Source organism: Alexandromys fortis, unplaced genomic scaffold (genome assembly GCF_014885135.2).
Source record: "Alexandromys fortis isolate MF-2015 unplaced genomic scaffold, M_Fortis_MF-2015_v1.1 scaffold_27, whole genome shotgun sequence".
In the NCBI taxonomy this organism is placed as follows: domain Eukaryota; kingdom Metazoa; phylum Chordata; class Mammalia; order Rodentia; family Cricetidae; genus Alexandromys; species Alexandromys fortis.
Genome location: NW_026067952.1, coordinates 11,259,534 through 11,276,232, shown reverse-complemented (window position 1 = coordinate 11,276,232; position 16,699 = coordinate 11,259,534). Strand labels below are relative to the sequence as shown.

The 16,699-nt window shown below is 44.5% G+C and overlaps 1 protein-coding gene across 1 annotated transcript in view; it reads right to left on the bottom strand.

Annotated features, from left to right (window-relative positions):
* Uqcc1 (ubiquinol-cytochrome c reductase complex assembly factor 1) overlaps positions 1 to 16,699 on the bottom strand; it is an 84,922-nt gene that overhangs the window by 29,869 nt on the left and 38,354 nt on the right. Inside the window, exon 7 of the mRNA XM_050150674.1 lies at positions 11,345 to 11,453. Coding sequence (XP_050006631.1) covers positions 11,345 to 11,453 — 109 coding nt within the window. The remainder of the gene's footprint in view (positions 1 to 11,344; positions 11,454 to 16,699) is intronic.

Below are 16,699 nucleotides of genomic sequence, written 5' to 3'. Positions count from 1 at the left end.
GAAGGAAGGAAGGAAGGAAGGAAGGAAGGAAGGAAGGAAGGAAGGAAGGAAGGAAGGAAGGAAGAAAGAAAGAAAGAAAGAAATCTGTAGGCCTGATTAAGACTTTGAAGATGTAGAATCAGTTGAAATATCTGGAAAGGCCCTAAATGCAATTCCATACATCTTTCCAAGAGATAGGCTGAGGGAGATTTGAACCAGAGAGATGAGACCAGAGGTAGACTGGAGATGCAGCCACCGTCAGGGGATGTTGGCAGTCAGCAAGGCTAGAAGGGGAAGAAATAGATCCTCCCCCAGAACCACCAGAAGGAGCACAGGTCAAGCAACATTTTGATCTCAGCCCAGAGAAATTGGTGTTTTCTCTTCTAGGTCCTAGAGTCTAGGACTATGAGAGAATTAATTTGTTGCTTCAGGCCACCAAGTTTGTGATAATAGCTGCTACCAGAAACAAATACACTCTTTTCCCCGGTCTCTAGTTTCCTAGTCTGTAATATGAGGGTGGGATGCTATCTTGTAGATAGACAGGTTTAAGAGGGCAAAGCCAGACAGCTCTCATAAAGTGCCCGGCGAAGAGAAAGTGCTGAAGGAATGCGGCTGCCACCACTGCACAGGTCCTTAACCATCACGTGGTGTGAGCCCATACCTAACCCCCGACCCCAGCAAAAAGAGCTCTAAGAACCGACAAGCAGACAGCCTGGGTTACCCAGTCAGTTTCTGATTTAGACTCATCTCTCTGGCTCTCCTTTAGGTAAAAGACAGGGTCAGATCAGGGGCACTGGTTTTGAAACATAAGGGCTTGCTTTAAAAATAAAAATCCTGTTGGCCCCTGTATTAGCTACTTATTATTGTGATAAAGCAGTGACCAACTCAACTTAAGGAAGAAACTGGGCTTATGTGTCCACAATGGTGGGGTAGAGGCAGCAGGCACAGTGGCTGGATTAACTAGCTGAGGGCTCACATCCTGAACATCCTGAACCGCAAAGACGGAGCAAACCTGGAATGGCAGGTGCTTTGAAACATCAAAGACTGCCCATAGTGACATACTTCCTCCAGCAAGGCCAGACCTCCTAAACTACCCAAACAGTGCCACCAACCAGCGACCAAGTATTCAAACATCTGAGCAAACAAGGGGCAGACTCAGTTACACTACCACAGGCCCTACTCACAGAGTTTTTCATTCAGCTGACTCTTAAAAAATCCCCAAGTGATGTTGAGGCTTTGGGTATAGGAACAAAAATCTCAGACTCTTTGGGCTAGTTAGTTCAAAATTCCTTTTTAGGTAGAAGTTCTAAGATTCCCAGGGACTCAGACAATAACCCACGGCTGCACACGCTGAAACAGCCAGGGATGAACTCCTTCCCCTCAAGAGGGAAGGTCCAGCAGGGCGACTATGAAGGACATGGTGCAGGTTAGTTTTTAACTTTCCAACTGTGTAGAACAAGAAGTCTGACCCCCTTATCCAGCAGGCTGGCCCCATTTTAATTTATCTTAACCCCACCTTTCTGCTTCTCCACCAGGCCCCTCCCGCATGCCCTCCTCTAGAAACACATCTAGGTGTCTCTTGAATTCATTTATTGGCCTTGCCAGGAGCAGCATAATGCTGCCTTTGTTAGTCTCCTGGCCCAGCCCTCAAGCCGTGCTCAGCCTCCCTGTTCTGCTCCTCTTAAAAAAACATAACTGAGGAGTCTCTGGAAAAGAACCGTGAGATCAACCGAGGCAAATTCACAAGATGGAGAGACACTCAACGTTAATGCGGGGAAGGACAGAGTCTCGCCAGCACTGGCATCAGCTGCACCTGCTTTCTGTCCCCTTAGTCTCTATTAGTTCCGAGTAGGAAATCTCTGCGGTACTGGATTAGAAATTCCACATAAAAAGGGATTTCGGGCTTGAGTCTTTCTAAGAAGCGAGTATTTCCAGATTCAAGAAAAGCCCTTGGTCTCTGGTAACAAGACAGATGGAGAGATGGAATTTTGGGGCTGGTATCAGGGAATACCGGGAAGAGGAACGCCACAACTGTGGTTCTCATGCTTCCGTGTGCTACCTGGATGATCTGGGGCAAACCACTGAACACTGCAAAACCTCAGTTTCCTCACCATGAAATGGGAAGGAACTGATCTGGATCTGGGGCATTTGAGCAGCAATATACAAAGTCTTCGTGGATTGGAAAATCAGGGTTACAGTATCTCCCAGGCTCATACCTGCCAGTCTGAGTCTGAGGCCCATTTTCCTATAAAGTAGATCTAGAGCATAACCACAGAACTCAAGAGGCAGGGTGGGGAGAGAATAGTGAACCTCTTGCTGGTGACGCTGCTGGTAGCGAGAAGAGCCACAGGGGAAAAGAAAAACGCAGGTGTGATCAGAGATGATTGCTAACCAGATGGTACTGGTACGATCCATCATAACCAGATGGTACTGGTACGAACCATCATAACCAGATGGTACTGGTGCGATCCATCATAACCAGACGGTACTGGTGCGATCCATCATAACCGGACGGTACTGGCACAATCCATCACCTGCGTTCATCCAGCAAGAATGAGCTCTGACGGCAGCAGGCACACTGCTGCACAGGGCACCAGGGACACCAGGGTCATTAGCCCACCTAATGTGGGTTACTTGTACAAATCCATACGGCACACCACAGAATGTTCTAGCTCATAAATTTGTACAGGGGGTGCTATGGAGATGGCTTAGCAGGTTAAGACCACTGGCTGCTCTTGAGGAGGACCTGGGTTCAATTCCCAGCACCCACATGGAGGCTCACAAGCATCCACAGCTCCAGGTCCAGGGGATCTGATGGCCTCTTCTGGCGTTCTCAGGCAACAGGCACACACAGATAAAATATATTTAAAATAAATTTTAAAAATCTAAATTTTTTTTTTAAGATCTGTATAGGGGCCAGGAGATGACTCAGTCAGTAAAGTGCTTGCCATTCAAGCCAAAGGGCCTGAGTTTTGGATTCCCAGCATTTAGGTTTAAACATTTTTTTTTATTTTGTTAAATCATTTGATAAGCTGCAGATATTAACACATTCTAAGGAATCTAGGAGAAGGAAATAATATATTTTAATTTTTAAAAACTGCAAAGAAAATATTTAAACAATTTAATATTTTAGAACCCATCTAAACAGTTCAATGTTTTATTTTAAAAAAAAAAGACAGCACTCAGGAGACAGAGGCAGGAGGATCTCTGTGAGTTTGAGGCCAGCTTGATCTATGCAGGGAGTTCCAAGACAGCCACGGCTACAAATGAGACTGTCTCAAAAGAAAAGAAAACAAAAAGAAAAGAACACATTGGCTTATGTACTACAAAAGGCTCTGTACACACCACCAAGATGTTTAAATTTGTCCCGTGTGAGGAGAGCACACAGAGCTTTCCAGCATGAAGGGGACACCATCAGACAGACGTAGGGCTTAGGACGAAGGCCTCTGGCAATCATAGGTAGGAAGGCTGCCTGGAATGGGAATAGCCAAGAATTCCTTCAGAAGTGATAGAGCCGCAATAGAGCAGGCTGATGTCTGAAGCAAAGCAGCGGATCAGTGAGACCGAGACCGGAGGTATGGGAAACATGTAACCGACAAGCCGACTAGACGCAGAGAATGAGGCAGAAATCGAGGATGACTAAGAATTCACCTTAGGAGGCTCAACTGATGGTGGTGACATCAGATGCGAGGCAGGAAGGATGGTTTCATGAGCTATTTGTCCTCTGACTTATTTGGAAGGGGCACTGGCAGCTCCTGAAAGGTGAGCTGGAAAATGACTCCGGCTGGCTATATCTGTCGCGAGCACGTGCGCCATGCGCTCACCTCTAGCCATGTTATGACGATGGAGCAGGGGATATCAAATGAAACCAGGCAAAAGAAACAAGGACCAGAGGGGAAGCCTGTTCCCTTGAGAGGAGAGCTAAGCGAGGAGCATTTAGCGTGAGGAGCGTTAGAGGAAGGGGGGCTTTGTGGAGTGCAAGCACCCTGAAGCAGCTGAGCACCTCCCCCCATGTGTGTCTATCATGGCCTCCATGTAGGAGACAGTTCTCTCCTTCTACCTTGTGGGTCTCGGGGTTAGAACTCAAATTGTCTGGCTTGGCACCAAGTGTCCTTGCTTGCTGAGCCATCTTCTCACTGGTCCCCAGCAAGGGCTTTGGGAAAAAAAATGGGATAAAGTCACTGTTCCTTTTATAAATTCTATGAGGTAGGGGCATCCAGATAAATACATGTAATTAAAAGGAAGGGGGAAGAAAGAACCTATTTTGGTGCACTGAGAACAGCAAAGGGATGATTCATTTTTTTCCCAGTTGTTTCTGAATGTCTCAATGGACAGAGTTCCCTTGCTTGCTTGCTTTCTTCCCTTTCTTTCTTTTTTTCTTTTTCAGTTTTTGGTTTTTTGAGACAAGTTTTCTCTGTGTAGCCTTGGCTATCTTGAAACTCACTCTGTAGACCAAGCTGTCCTCCAACTCAGAGATCTGCCTGTCTCTGCCTCCCAAGTGCTGGGATTAAAGGTGTGTGCCACCACCGCCCAGCTTAGACTCTGCTTCTGATGCTTTAGAAATATCAAGAGCCCAGGAACTCTCCATCTGTAACTGAACGGAAATCCAGCATTAGAGATAAACAACCAAGAGCACAGGGAGCCTCACGCTGCAATTCATTTCAAAGACAGAAATTCTTTCGAGGACCCTGGTAAAACTGGTGGTACAAGCTCCCCCAGAGGCTGAGGCAGGAGGACCAAAGTTCAAGGTCTGTCTGGGCTATGGAAGAAGTTTAAGGCCAATCTGGGCAACACAGCAAGGCCCTGTTATAAAAACAAAAAGCAAAAAGCAAAGCTGGGGACCTAGATAGACTCATTTAGCATGCTTGAGGTACTAGAGCGGACCCCTAGCACTGAGGGGTGGGGAGTGAACCAGAGAGCCACTTAGAAGGAAAAGTGACAGCCATCAGACTAGGGCTCTGAGTGCAGGAGCCCAGCGGGTTGGCCACTGTCTGGACGGCTCCATGAATGTCCCCTGTTGACTTAGGACTGGAGGCTGAAACTCATGTGGACAGAGAATGTGCCTCCAGGGGACACCCTCTGTGGATTCAGCTCAAATTCATGAGCCAACCCCCAATAAAAAAAACTACTTTGCCATCTAAGAATTTAACTTTGGGGCTGGAGAGATGGCTCGGCAGTTAAGAGTGCCCTTGCTCTTCCAAAGGACCTGGGTTCAGTTCCCAGCATCCTGTCAGGTGGCTCACAAACCACCCGGAACTGCAGCTTCAGAGGATCTGACTCTCTCTTCTGGTCTCTGTGGACACACCTGCCACACCAACCCCCAACTCACACACAAACTCTTAAAATCTAAAATTTTCTAATATCTACCCTAATATCTGAGTACCCAACTCCAATAGTTCAGGCCATTTGAAAACCTTCAAGGGAGTTACTGAGATCAAAGAATAAACACATATTCTGATTTTCATAGCCTCCAGCCCAAAGCATTCCTGATTCACACTCACGTCATTCATATCTATGGTTTAAAAAAATTATCTTTAACACAGCTCCTTCAAAACCTTTGACACTGAGTTTTAATCCTGACCTGGAGATGCACAGCACAGCAGAGTAAAACAGGAGTTCAAGATATTTCTTCTTCTTTCTTCTTCTTCTTCTTCTTCTTCTTCTTCTTCTTCTTCTTCTTCTTCTTCTTCTTCTTCTTCTTCTTCTTCTTCTTCTTCTTCTTTTTTAAGCACTAGGGATTGCACTTAACTCCACATGGTGCTAAGCAAACATCCTACCACTGAGTGGCCTTTCTATCCATCCCTGGCCCTCTCTGGAGATCTTTATGGAAGATGGGGGAGGAGAGTTCCAGAAAATCTAAAAACCTTGTTAATATCCAAATCCCACTTTTGAAGCATAAAATGCCCTACTATAAGCTAGGGCTTAAAAAAAAAAACAATCAATTCCATTAGAAAATAGAAAAGCACAGAAAATACAAACATAAAAGTCGACAGTAGGAGTCGGGCAAGATGGCTCAGCAGTAAGAGCCCTTGCTGCCATGCCTGATGACCTACCTGCTCAGCTCCCCAGGACCTACGTACACAGTAGGAGAGCTGAGTCCTGCAGGCTGTCCTCTGCCCTCCACACACATACTGTGGTGTGGCATGTGCACACCTGTACACATATGCATGGGCGCTCATGCAAATAAATGTAATTTAAGAAAAACAACAGTAATCATTTTTTTCTCCCCAAAACTAACACAGCAGACAAACATCCTCAGACCACAAACGGTATCTTCACACCCCATTTTCCCCAATACCTATCCCAGGCCTCCAGAACTGTCTGCTTTCTTTCTTCAGATAGTTACCATCCAGCCAACAGGTAATTATAAGCACTCTGGAGACTACAAAGAGGGATACATGTGGTCGTGAACCTCTGGGATTCATCTAGAAGATAGTCAACATGCATGGACAACTATGACATAAGAGAGAAAGAATAAAAGCCCAAAGAAGGCTACATAAATTATTAAGGTACTTGCAGCAAGGGAGAACTGGACTAATCCCATTCCTGTAAAGGCGCTGGAGATGGAGAATGTGGACAGTCTAAGTGTCCACACCGAATGGAGAGGACACAAGACAGGAACTGCAAGAATGGAATGTGAGTCTCACTGAGTGCTCAGTAAATGCCAGGCATGTGTGCTAGAAGCTTCCTGCACTTAAGGTTCAAAAACACCGCAGGGAGTGAGTGGAGCAGTTGACACAGAGAGGACTTTGCAATGCAGGACGCTGGGACTGACAAGCAAAGCAGAAGAGAGCAGTGTGTGCCAGGGCTCTCTACCAACTCTCCCCTCTGTACCATGAGAGCAGAGGACCCGGTAGCGACAGGAGGTTCCTTCCTATTTTGGAATACCACTGGCAAGAAGACATCTATCGAAGCCTTCCTGGGACTACCTGAGTGTAGGGGCCACTGATGAGAATGAACTAATTCCTTAACTACAGCCTATCCCCGCCTCTTCCCACCTTGGCCTGGAAAGTGTAAACCTGCTCATTGTAAGCCATAAGGAGGGCATGGCTGGCAGAGCAGAACTGACAGGAAGTCATTTCACCAGCCTAAGGTTACCATTAACACTCTGAGCCACTGCCTTGAGCTAATTCTTGTTTGTTTTTGAAGTTTGGTTGAAATGTCACAAATGGAAAATTTCAGTAAAGCACCCAGTTAGCCCCAAGACTGGACACACCTGGTGCGGACCCGGCAAAAGAAACGACTTCATTAGTAGGAGAGGCAAGGGCGAAATTTACCTCTGAAATCCGCCTGCAGCAGGAGAAAGCACTGAGGCCAAAGGGCTGTCTGTTTTTACAGCTGTGTCAAGTCCTGGTTCTCCTCCCAACACTCAGGAGCGGGCGAGGGCCCAACGAGAAATGGTCTCCAGCTCCTCAGCTGCAGCTCGGCCCACAAAGGTTTTTAAGAAGCAGTTAATGAAATAAAACAAGACCAGCTGAGGTGGGGTAATGAACTCTATTTCCACAGCTAATTTATATGTTTAAACCCCAAATATTGAAATATTGGTGCTTTTTTTTTTCCTTTTAAAAAGTCAGAACACTAAATTATCGATGTGATTTTTGTAACCTCAAATTTAATAGTTGCTTTTTGTCCTGGCTGCACCAATGACACACGCGTCTGTGCTGTGTGCCACCATAGCTGGGCTCTGAGAAGCCGATGAAAGGCAAAATTTCCCGTTGTATGAGACCAGAACTCCAATACCAAATGAGCTCTTGATTGGAATTCTAGTTTCAAAGGAATTCTTGATTAAAATTTCTGACTCGTCATCAGTTTGCAAGAGACACTTTTGGCTCTCAATCTTTGCCACACCCATCCACTCAAAGTAATGGCTTCTAAGAATTCTTTGGCATGAGAAAAACCACCACAACATTGACTGGCTTTTACTTTTTTCTGTGACTTTCCTTACAGAGGTATACCTGGAACGCCAAATAACACAGAAAGATTTGCAAATTACCACCTTCAAATTTGGATGTTTTTCAAAGCTGAAAAGAAACTCGGCAGCCATGCAGTCAGCACCTTGGACCTGCTTCTGTGTCCACTGGAGCGCGGGAAGTCAAGACTGGTCCATGTGGGAGAACCAGGCCAGGCTCTATCCATGCCATCCACTGCCTTTCCCAAGCCACGTGTCCCAGTGCTGAGGCTGCAGGCTAAAACTGAGAGCCCCCATACCTGCACACTCTCAAAACACACGGGGTCAACACACACTGCCTTTCCTATAGAAAAGCTGCCTGTTTATACCACCAAGTTAGAAAGGGGAGTGTCAAATATAATAAAAAGCAACAACAGTAATTACCCAATTCTTCTAAATTTCTATTTTTAAAACACCATCTTTCATTTATAGTTTTGTAACTAAGCCAGAGCTTGGGCATTTCTCTACGTGAAGGCAATTTAGGAGCGAATATTAGGGGAATCACCGACACTGACAGTCCTATGAACACAGTCATAACCTGGAAGTTGTTGGAAGAGTAGACACCCTGAACTGGATGTGATACCTGGAATCCCAGAACTTGGGATGCGGAAGCAAAAGGAGGATGACCAGAGATCCAAGGTCATCCTTGGCTATACAGTGAGGTCAAGGTCAGTCTGGGTTACACGAGATCTTGTGGGAAAGAGACAAGAGAGGAAAACTTCTCAGGACCGAGGACACGGCTCGGCTGAGGAGTGTTTGTCTAACACCCTGGGTTCATTCCCAGCACAAAGAAAAACGGGGTGATGGTGCACACCTACAATCTCAGCATCTGGGAGGTTTAAGGTCATAATGGGTTACACAGTGAGTTCAAGGCCAGCCTGGGATGCTCCAGAAAAGAGAGACAGAGAGAAAGGAAAGAAGAAAGGGAGGGAGGTAAGGAAGGAGGGAAAGCAGAGTCCCTGTCCCTGTCAGAAACTCACCGAATCACAAGTGTACTCTTTCAAGGTCACCAGATCAACTGTAGGTATGCTACACCACCTTAGAGGATGGCACACCAGCTACAACAATCCAAATGCACAAACAGAGGAGAAAAAAATTAAAAAAGACTCCTGTAAGACTGTACCAGAAAGGAATGAATCAAGCACTATTTATCTAGTAAGTTACCGTAAAACAGGGTATTCTAGCATCATGCTGCACACCTTCAATCCCCGCACTTGAGAGGCAGCACAGGTGAAGCTCTACAAGTAAGAGGCCAGCCTGGTCTACACAGTAAGTTCTAGGCCAGTTAGAGATATCTAAGGAGAACTTGTCTCAAACAAACAAACAAACAGAATACAGCAGAAGCTGAAGTTTACTTTATGCTCCCATTCAACTCGTCCTACTTATCCATTTGATGTCACCAAAAACTGAATAAGACAGTTTCCTGCTCTCACGAAGCTTACGAGGGAGGAGGAGGGAGATTACACACAAAGCAACGGAGCAGGCGCAAGGTGCCAGCTGCTGTTATGTATGGACGAGAAAAATCAGTGGGAGCGGGTGTAATTAAAAAATTCCTGTGGTCCAGAAGTCAGCGATTTCTGCATTATTAGGCTATTTAGGACAGGACAGCTGTGGCTCACATGGTTCTAGTGGCCCCACTGCCAGCAGAGATCAGTCAACAAGAGATAAGCCAAACAGGTTCATGTAATGGAAGAGCCACTAAGGCTAAGGCAACACCTGGCAGTCTGCGCAGGCTTTGGCTAGCCAGAGGGTATTACTGGCCATCACTAAGAGGGTGGGTTGAGATGCTGCCACAGAACTGAGTAGTAAACACTTGAGAACGTAGAAATGCCAATGTGTGCTGCCACAGAACTGAGTAGTAAACACTTGAGAACGTAGAAAATCCAGCTGAATGAGTCGCTTAGTCTGCTGACCGCCCTCTCGACTGCAAAGAAAGCCAGCAGGCACGATGGTGGGAGAAAGGAAACAAGATCCAAGGAGGACAGCCACAAAAACAGCTCAGTAAGGCACCCGAGGGATGGCTCAGTGGTTAAGAGCACCACTTGTTCTTGAAGAGTATCTGGGTTTAATTCCCAGCACCCACAGAGTGGCTCACAACTGTGTAATTGAAGGCATTAGGGGGTCCGGCACTCTCGTCTGACTACCTTGGGCTCCTGCATCTATGCGGCACACATACACACATTAAAGAGAGAGAGCTCATGACTTCAAGACGGGATGACAAAACGTACACCTGATGTTTCATTTTCTCAGAACGAGCAGAAATGCCAATGTCATGCTGTCCCCACAAGGTGTCATGTAAATGTCCCTAAAGATACTTAAAGGCAAACCCATGTTTATGGTGCGTCCTACACAACAGTTACTTCAAAGACCTAAGAAAACCCTCAACCCAGGATCCCAAGAGGAAGCCATCACCTACATACAAGGTATAAGTCTCAAAGATTGCAATTTAACACAAAGAAAAAGTACATGGGGTTGAGACAATAGCATAAGAGTGTGTGACAATGGGCACAATAAAAGTCAGCCTTGCCCGAACACCCGTGCAGCAGGGAAAGACTTCCAAAACAATGCTGGGCAAAGAGAGAGATGCATGAGAGTACATAAACAATGAGATCATGGATAATAAAACACACACACGCCTAAAACCAAGTACCACATATTTTCTAAAGATATCAGTCATTTTACACACACACACACACACGCACACGCACGCACACACACACACATGCACACAAATGTTAAATTCTATACTCTCCTCTCTCAGGCTAATTACTGAATTTACTAAGGTATTTATTTTCAATGGGTATTTTCCCACAATCTTCTAGGTTGCCAGTGACCAAAGTTTTCTTTAGTTCCTATGACCACAGGCCCCATACCAGATCTTCCCCTAAGGACTAACTGAGAGAGTCAGGTATGGTGGTGCAAGTCTATAATCCTAGCATTTAGAAAGCGGAGGCAGGAGGATTAGGAGTTCAAAGCCACCCTTCACTATACAGCAAATCTATGGCCAGCATACAGGAGTCCAGGTCTCAAAAAATCAAAACCAATCAAGCAATCAACCAAAGAACTTAAAAAGGGAACTAACTCAACGCTGAAATAATGTCAAAGGCAGCAAGTGTCCTTAAACTAGACTGCCGTCTGGTTCCCCATTCCACCCTCCCTATCACCATATCCTATCTTCTTCTGTGTACAAGACATCCTCATACCAACAAACCACAATAATGTGCACAGACCCATCAAGTATCCATGGTATGTCAGGCTCCCAAGAGGCAAAAAGACCAAAGCTCAACTGCCTCGTTGATATTAGGCAACACTGCACAGAGATCTCAAAGCAGAGCCGTCCTGAAGAGAGCGCTCAGACTCAGCACAGACATTCTTTCATCACGCTGTCCCAGCACTGGCCTCTGCAGCCGAGCTTACCCCCATCACTCTGCCTCGCTGCTCCACGTCTTCCCACATAAAGTGAACTATGATCCGGCACATGTATTTTCCAGTGCGGCCTTCCTGCTTCATTCGGACCAGACACATCCTGAGTGGAAGCAAAAGAGAGTCACTGGAGGAGCGCATTTCTATTGCATAGCTAATAGAAGAGGGATTTTAGCACCACACACTGAGTCAGCATTCAGGAGTGACCTCATGGTCTCTAACACAGCTGTATCACAGCACTATATATATATATAGTCCATCTGAAGTGTGCAGTTGAAAAAAGCTTGCTCTGGGCAGTGGTGGCACACACCTTTAATCCCAGTACTCAGGAAGCAGAGGCAGGTGGACCTCTGTGAGTTCCAGGACAGCCCGGTCTACATAGCTAGTTCCAGGACAGATGGGGCTACACAAAGAAACTGTCTCAAGAAAAACAAAAACAAATAATAATAATAATAATAAACCTTGCATATTATCATTGAATCCTTCCTGGATATTACATAAGATAATGTAAGCACTATGAACCATGAAGACAGGGATACCTCGAAAGCGTCCCTCACACATGGAAGAAATCATAGGTGGTTGTTAGAAGACAATCAAGCCTGAATTCTCCATTCAATTGAGAATTATTGTTCGCCACTATAGAATTTTTTCAACATGGGCAAAGAATTTTCCGGTCGGTATAGTAGCCACTAGCTACTTGTAACTACTTTAAATATGGTTACTCCAAGGATTTCAAAGATATAGTAAGGAAAAAAAAATCACATTTCAAATATTGCTGTCACATTGAATTTGTTTTCATATACATTTAAATAAAAATATTACTGATTAATTTCAGGGGTTGGGAGATGGCTCTGTAGGTAAGAGCACTTGCTCTACAAACATAAAGAGTGGAATTAGAATCCCAGCACCCACATAAAAAGAAACATGTGGTTGGGCATCCCTGTAACTGTCACATTAGGGGCTGGACATAGGTGGGCATGGCTGTGGCTGTAACATTGGGGGCTAGAGACAGGTGGACATGCCTGTAACTGTAACATTGGAGGTTGGAGACAGGTGGGTATCCTGTAACTGTAACATTGGAGGTTGGAGACAGGTGGACATGCCTGTAACTGTAACATTGGAGGTTGGACAGGTGGGTATGCCTGTAACTATAACATTGGGGGTTGGAGACAGGTGGACATGCCTGTAACTGTAACATTGGAGGTTGGAGACAGGTGGGTATGCCTGTAACTATAACATTGGAGGTTGGAGACAGGTGGACATGCCTGTAACTGTAACGTTGGGAGTTAGAGACAAGTGAGGATGCCTGTAACTTTAACATTGGGGGCCGGAGACAGGTGGGCATGGACGTAACTGGGGGCTGGAAACAGGTGGCTCCTGAGAGTTCCCTGGTCAGCCAGCTTAGCCCAAACAGTGAGCTTCAGGTACAGAACAATAGAAACATAACATCTTCATCTGCCCTCCCACATGGTACATGTACCACCTGCACCCCCTACCACCCTCCCACATACATACATACCCCACATATTAAAAATTAACATTCTTTTCAAAACCATTTTTACTTCTTTTTACTTTAAAATGCAACTAGAAATGTAGAAAATTTTCTGTTACATTTCCAGCTTGCCTTTTACTTTTCTTGACTAATATCTGTTTGGCATATAGATCACTGAGAATACTACAATCACATTTTTTTTTTTTTTTTTGGTTTTTCGAGACAGGGTTTCTCTGTGGTTTTGGAGCCTGTCCTGGAACTAGCTCTTGTAGACCAGGCTGGTCTCGAACTCACAGAGATCCACCTGCCTCTGACTCCCAAGTGCTGGGATTAAAGGCGTGAGCCACCACCGCCCGGCCGACGTTTATTATAATTATCAAATTGTTCTCCCACTAGATGTAAATTCCATTGAAGGCAAAGATAAAGTTTGTCTTTGTTTATTTGTTTTTGTTACTGTTGTTGTTTTGAGACAGGGTCTCAGTATGTAGCTCTGACTCTCCCGATCTCACTCTATAGACCAGGCAGGCCTCAAACTCAAAAGATCCACCTGCCTCTGCCTCCTGAGTGCTAGGACTAAAGGTGAACACCACCACACCCAGCAAGAATTATGCCATTTTTACTAATTTAAAAATATTTTATTTAGGAGTTAGGAGAGATGGTTCAATGGTTAAGAGCACATACTACTCTTCCAGAGGACCCAAGTTTGGTTCCCAGCACCCACATCACAACTACTTATAATTCAAGCTCCAGGGGATCTGAGGCTTCTGGCTTTCTCATATACCAACACTCACACGTACAAATCCACACACGGATGCACATGCATACACATAATTAAAAATAAAAGTATTTTAAAAATATTATATTTACTTATACAAAAGAATATAACCAAAGTTACTAACTGATTTTTCAAAGGGGTTCCTAATGCTATTCTTTTACTTACTTAACTATTTATTTTGGTTTTCTGAGATAGCGTTTCTGTGTAAGCACCCTCGCTTGTCCTGAAACCAGCTCTCACAGACTAGGCTGGCCTCAAACTCACAGAGATCTGCCTGCCAACGTTGAGTGGCTCACAGTGGCCTGTAACTGTAGCTCCAAGGGATCTTACACCCTCTTCTGGCTTCCTTGGACACACACACACACACACACACACACACACAAATAAATCTTTAGAAAGAAAACTAGCCAGGAGTAGTGGCATCTGTCTTAAGTCCCAGCAGAGAATCTCTGTAAGTTCAAGGCCAGCCTAGTCTACAGATCAAGATCCTGTCTTAAAGAAAAGAAAAAGAAGAAAGAGAAAAGAAAGCCAGTGAACAGGTTTCTGTTTAGAGCAGACTATGAGGACACACATATGCACATCCAGTACACAGGAGGTAGAGGCAAGGGGACTGCGAATACAAGGCCAGCTCAAGCCACCCTGTCTCACTACGTTCCTCTGTAAAAGAAAAATCTACAAGCAACAATGGAATGATTCTATCTGACTTGCCTCAACATCTCTGTGAATGACTAAACTGGAAAAAGAAAACATACTTATCAAATGGGCAGATGACAAGCTGGGCAAGAGAACAAATATGCTACATGACCCAACCATGAACCAAAAATACCTCCACAAGTCTGTCTCAATGGGCTGCACCTTACAAGAATTGGAATAGGAAAAAAAAATTTTTTTTTAAATCACTGGAGTCCAGGAGACAAAACTCCAGAGGTCCATAATATATGAATCACACCCACCAACATAAAAAGCCTTTAAAAAATAAAGGCAATAGAACATGGTCAATGCAGGTCAAGAGGATAATGATGCTGACCCCAAATGAGTGTGCTTTTAGAGACAACTGAAATATGTCTCCATGTGCAAAGCAAGACTCTAAATCTGCTTGGAATAGCAGCATCTACTGATTCTAATCTTGAGCATCATACCTAAAGAGACGAGGTTCCAGTCATATTAAAGAGTAAGTTCTGTTCCACTGCACAGTAGTGAGACTAAGACTTATCAATAATATCATATATTAGAAAGTAGCTAGAAGAAAGAATTTTAAATATTCTTACTTAACAGAAACGATATGAGATGATGGGTACGTTATGACCCTGGTTTGATTATAACACGATGTATGTACGTGTCAAAATATTGTATAATCTATAAATATGTAATAACAATGGGCCAATTAAAAAATAAAATTAAAATTAAGAAGATGAGGAAGAGAAAAAAGATGAGCAAGGAGGCTGGCAAAGTGGATCATCAGTAAAAGTACTTGCCAAAGAATCCTGAGGGCCTCCCCAGCAGGGAAGTACCTAAAGATTTAAGTCTTTGAAAAGACAACTTCAAAATGTAGAAAACTGGCTTGTTCACATAAGGAGAATAAATGTTTGGTGAACATGAAGCTTATTTTAATATTATCTATAGGCAGTTGTGAGCAGACCAAGTTGAGTGCTGGGAACCAAATTCAGGTCCATTGTAAAAGTTGTAGCTCCCTTAACCACCGAGCATCTCCAGACCCTGAGCAGTACCTCCCTTCACCACCGAGCATCTCCAGACCCCGAGCAGTACCTCCCTTAACCACCGAGCATCTCTGGACCCCGAGCAGTATCTCCCTTAACCACTGAGCATCTCCAGACCCCAAGCAGTATCTCCCTTAACCACTGAGCATCTCCAGACCCCAAGCAGTACCTCCCTTAACCACCAAACATCTCTGGACCCTGAGCATGCAGCTTCATCGCTGATCTCAAGAAGATTTGTTAATATTTTCATTCTAATTTTTAGCCTCTGAACCCAAAATATAAGACTTTGAGACAATAATGAAAAAGACTGGACTACAGTGTACAATAGAGAGCATATTTCAAAGTAGAAACACACTGAGGAACGTTCAACAGCACCTTCTTTATAAGACTTTTGTAAAAGTTAATCAAATTGTTCTTGCCAGCCTCTCACCTGAAAAGACGCAATGTGTTTTGATGCTTAAGTGTCATAGGAGGCCAATTCATCAACAGCAACAGTGAGGTAATGGAATTCTTCATTTATTTGAAAATTCTGTAGTCTGTTAATACACCTGCCCTCTGGGGTTTAAAACACACAGATTTTTTTTCAGACCATAAACCTTCTAACTATATCAACATGAAGAGAGGCATCTGGGGTTTCACAGCACAGCCTGTTCTACAGCCATTATAAGATAATGGTCAGCTCAATGGTCATCTGGGCTAAAAAGGAATACGACATGAAGGTACTCTCAAGCTGACGGACAGTTTACCCAATGAACAGAAACTGAGCTCCTCCTGTATGTAGGTGATGGTTGAATGACTAGGTATTACAGTGATGGCAGACATGAGTCTGGCTTTCAAGCCATGTGTCTCCTAGGAGAAGCAAAACAAGGCACATATAAACAACAACAAAAAAGGACTGGCAAGATGGCTCAGTGGGTAAGGGCACTTGCTGCCAAGCCTGACTCCCTTGAACCTACATGGTAGAAGGGGAGAATCAACTCCCAAGAGCTGTCCTCTGAACTATATGCACACCACGGCACATATGCACAGATATGTACATACACATACAGAATAGATAAAAACATGCAAAACAAAAGAAGAAGTATCAAGAAAAATACACAGAGATTGAAGGATTACCTTGGGATGTATGGGATCTGAGAAAGTTTGATGGGAAAGGAAACATTATATCTGAGGCTTGGAAGGATGGGTTGAAATGAGACAGAAAAAAGGGCAAAAGGGCTTTCCAGAAGACAGAACGAGAAGAGCAAAGGCAGGGCCATGGAAGAAGTCAGCGCATGTTAAAAGAACAATGACTACTAAAGTTGTGATGAGGTAGGGTATGAAGCAGGAAAGTGAAGCCAGAGGAATCCTGAGTGGCTTTGAAA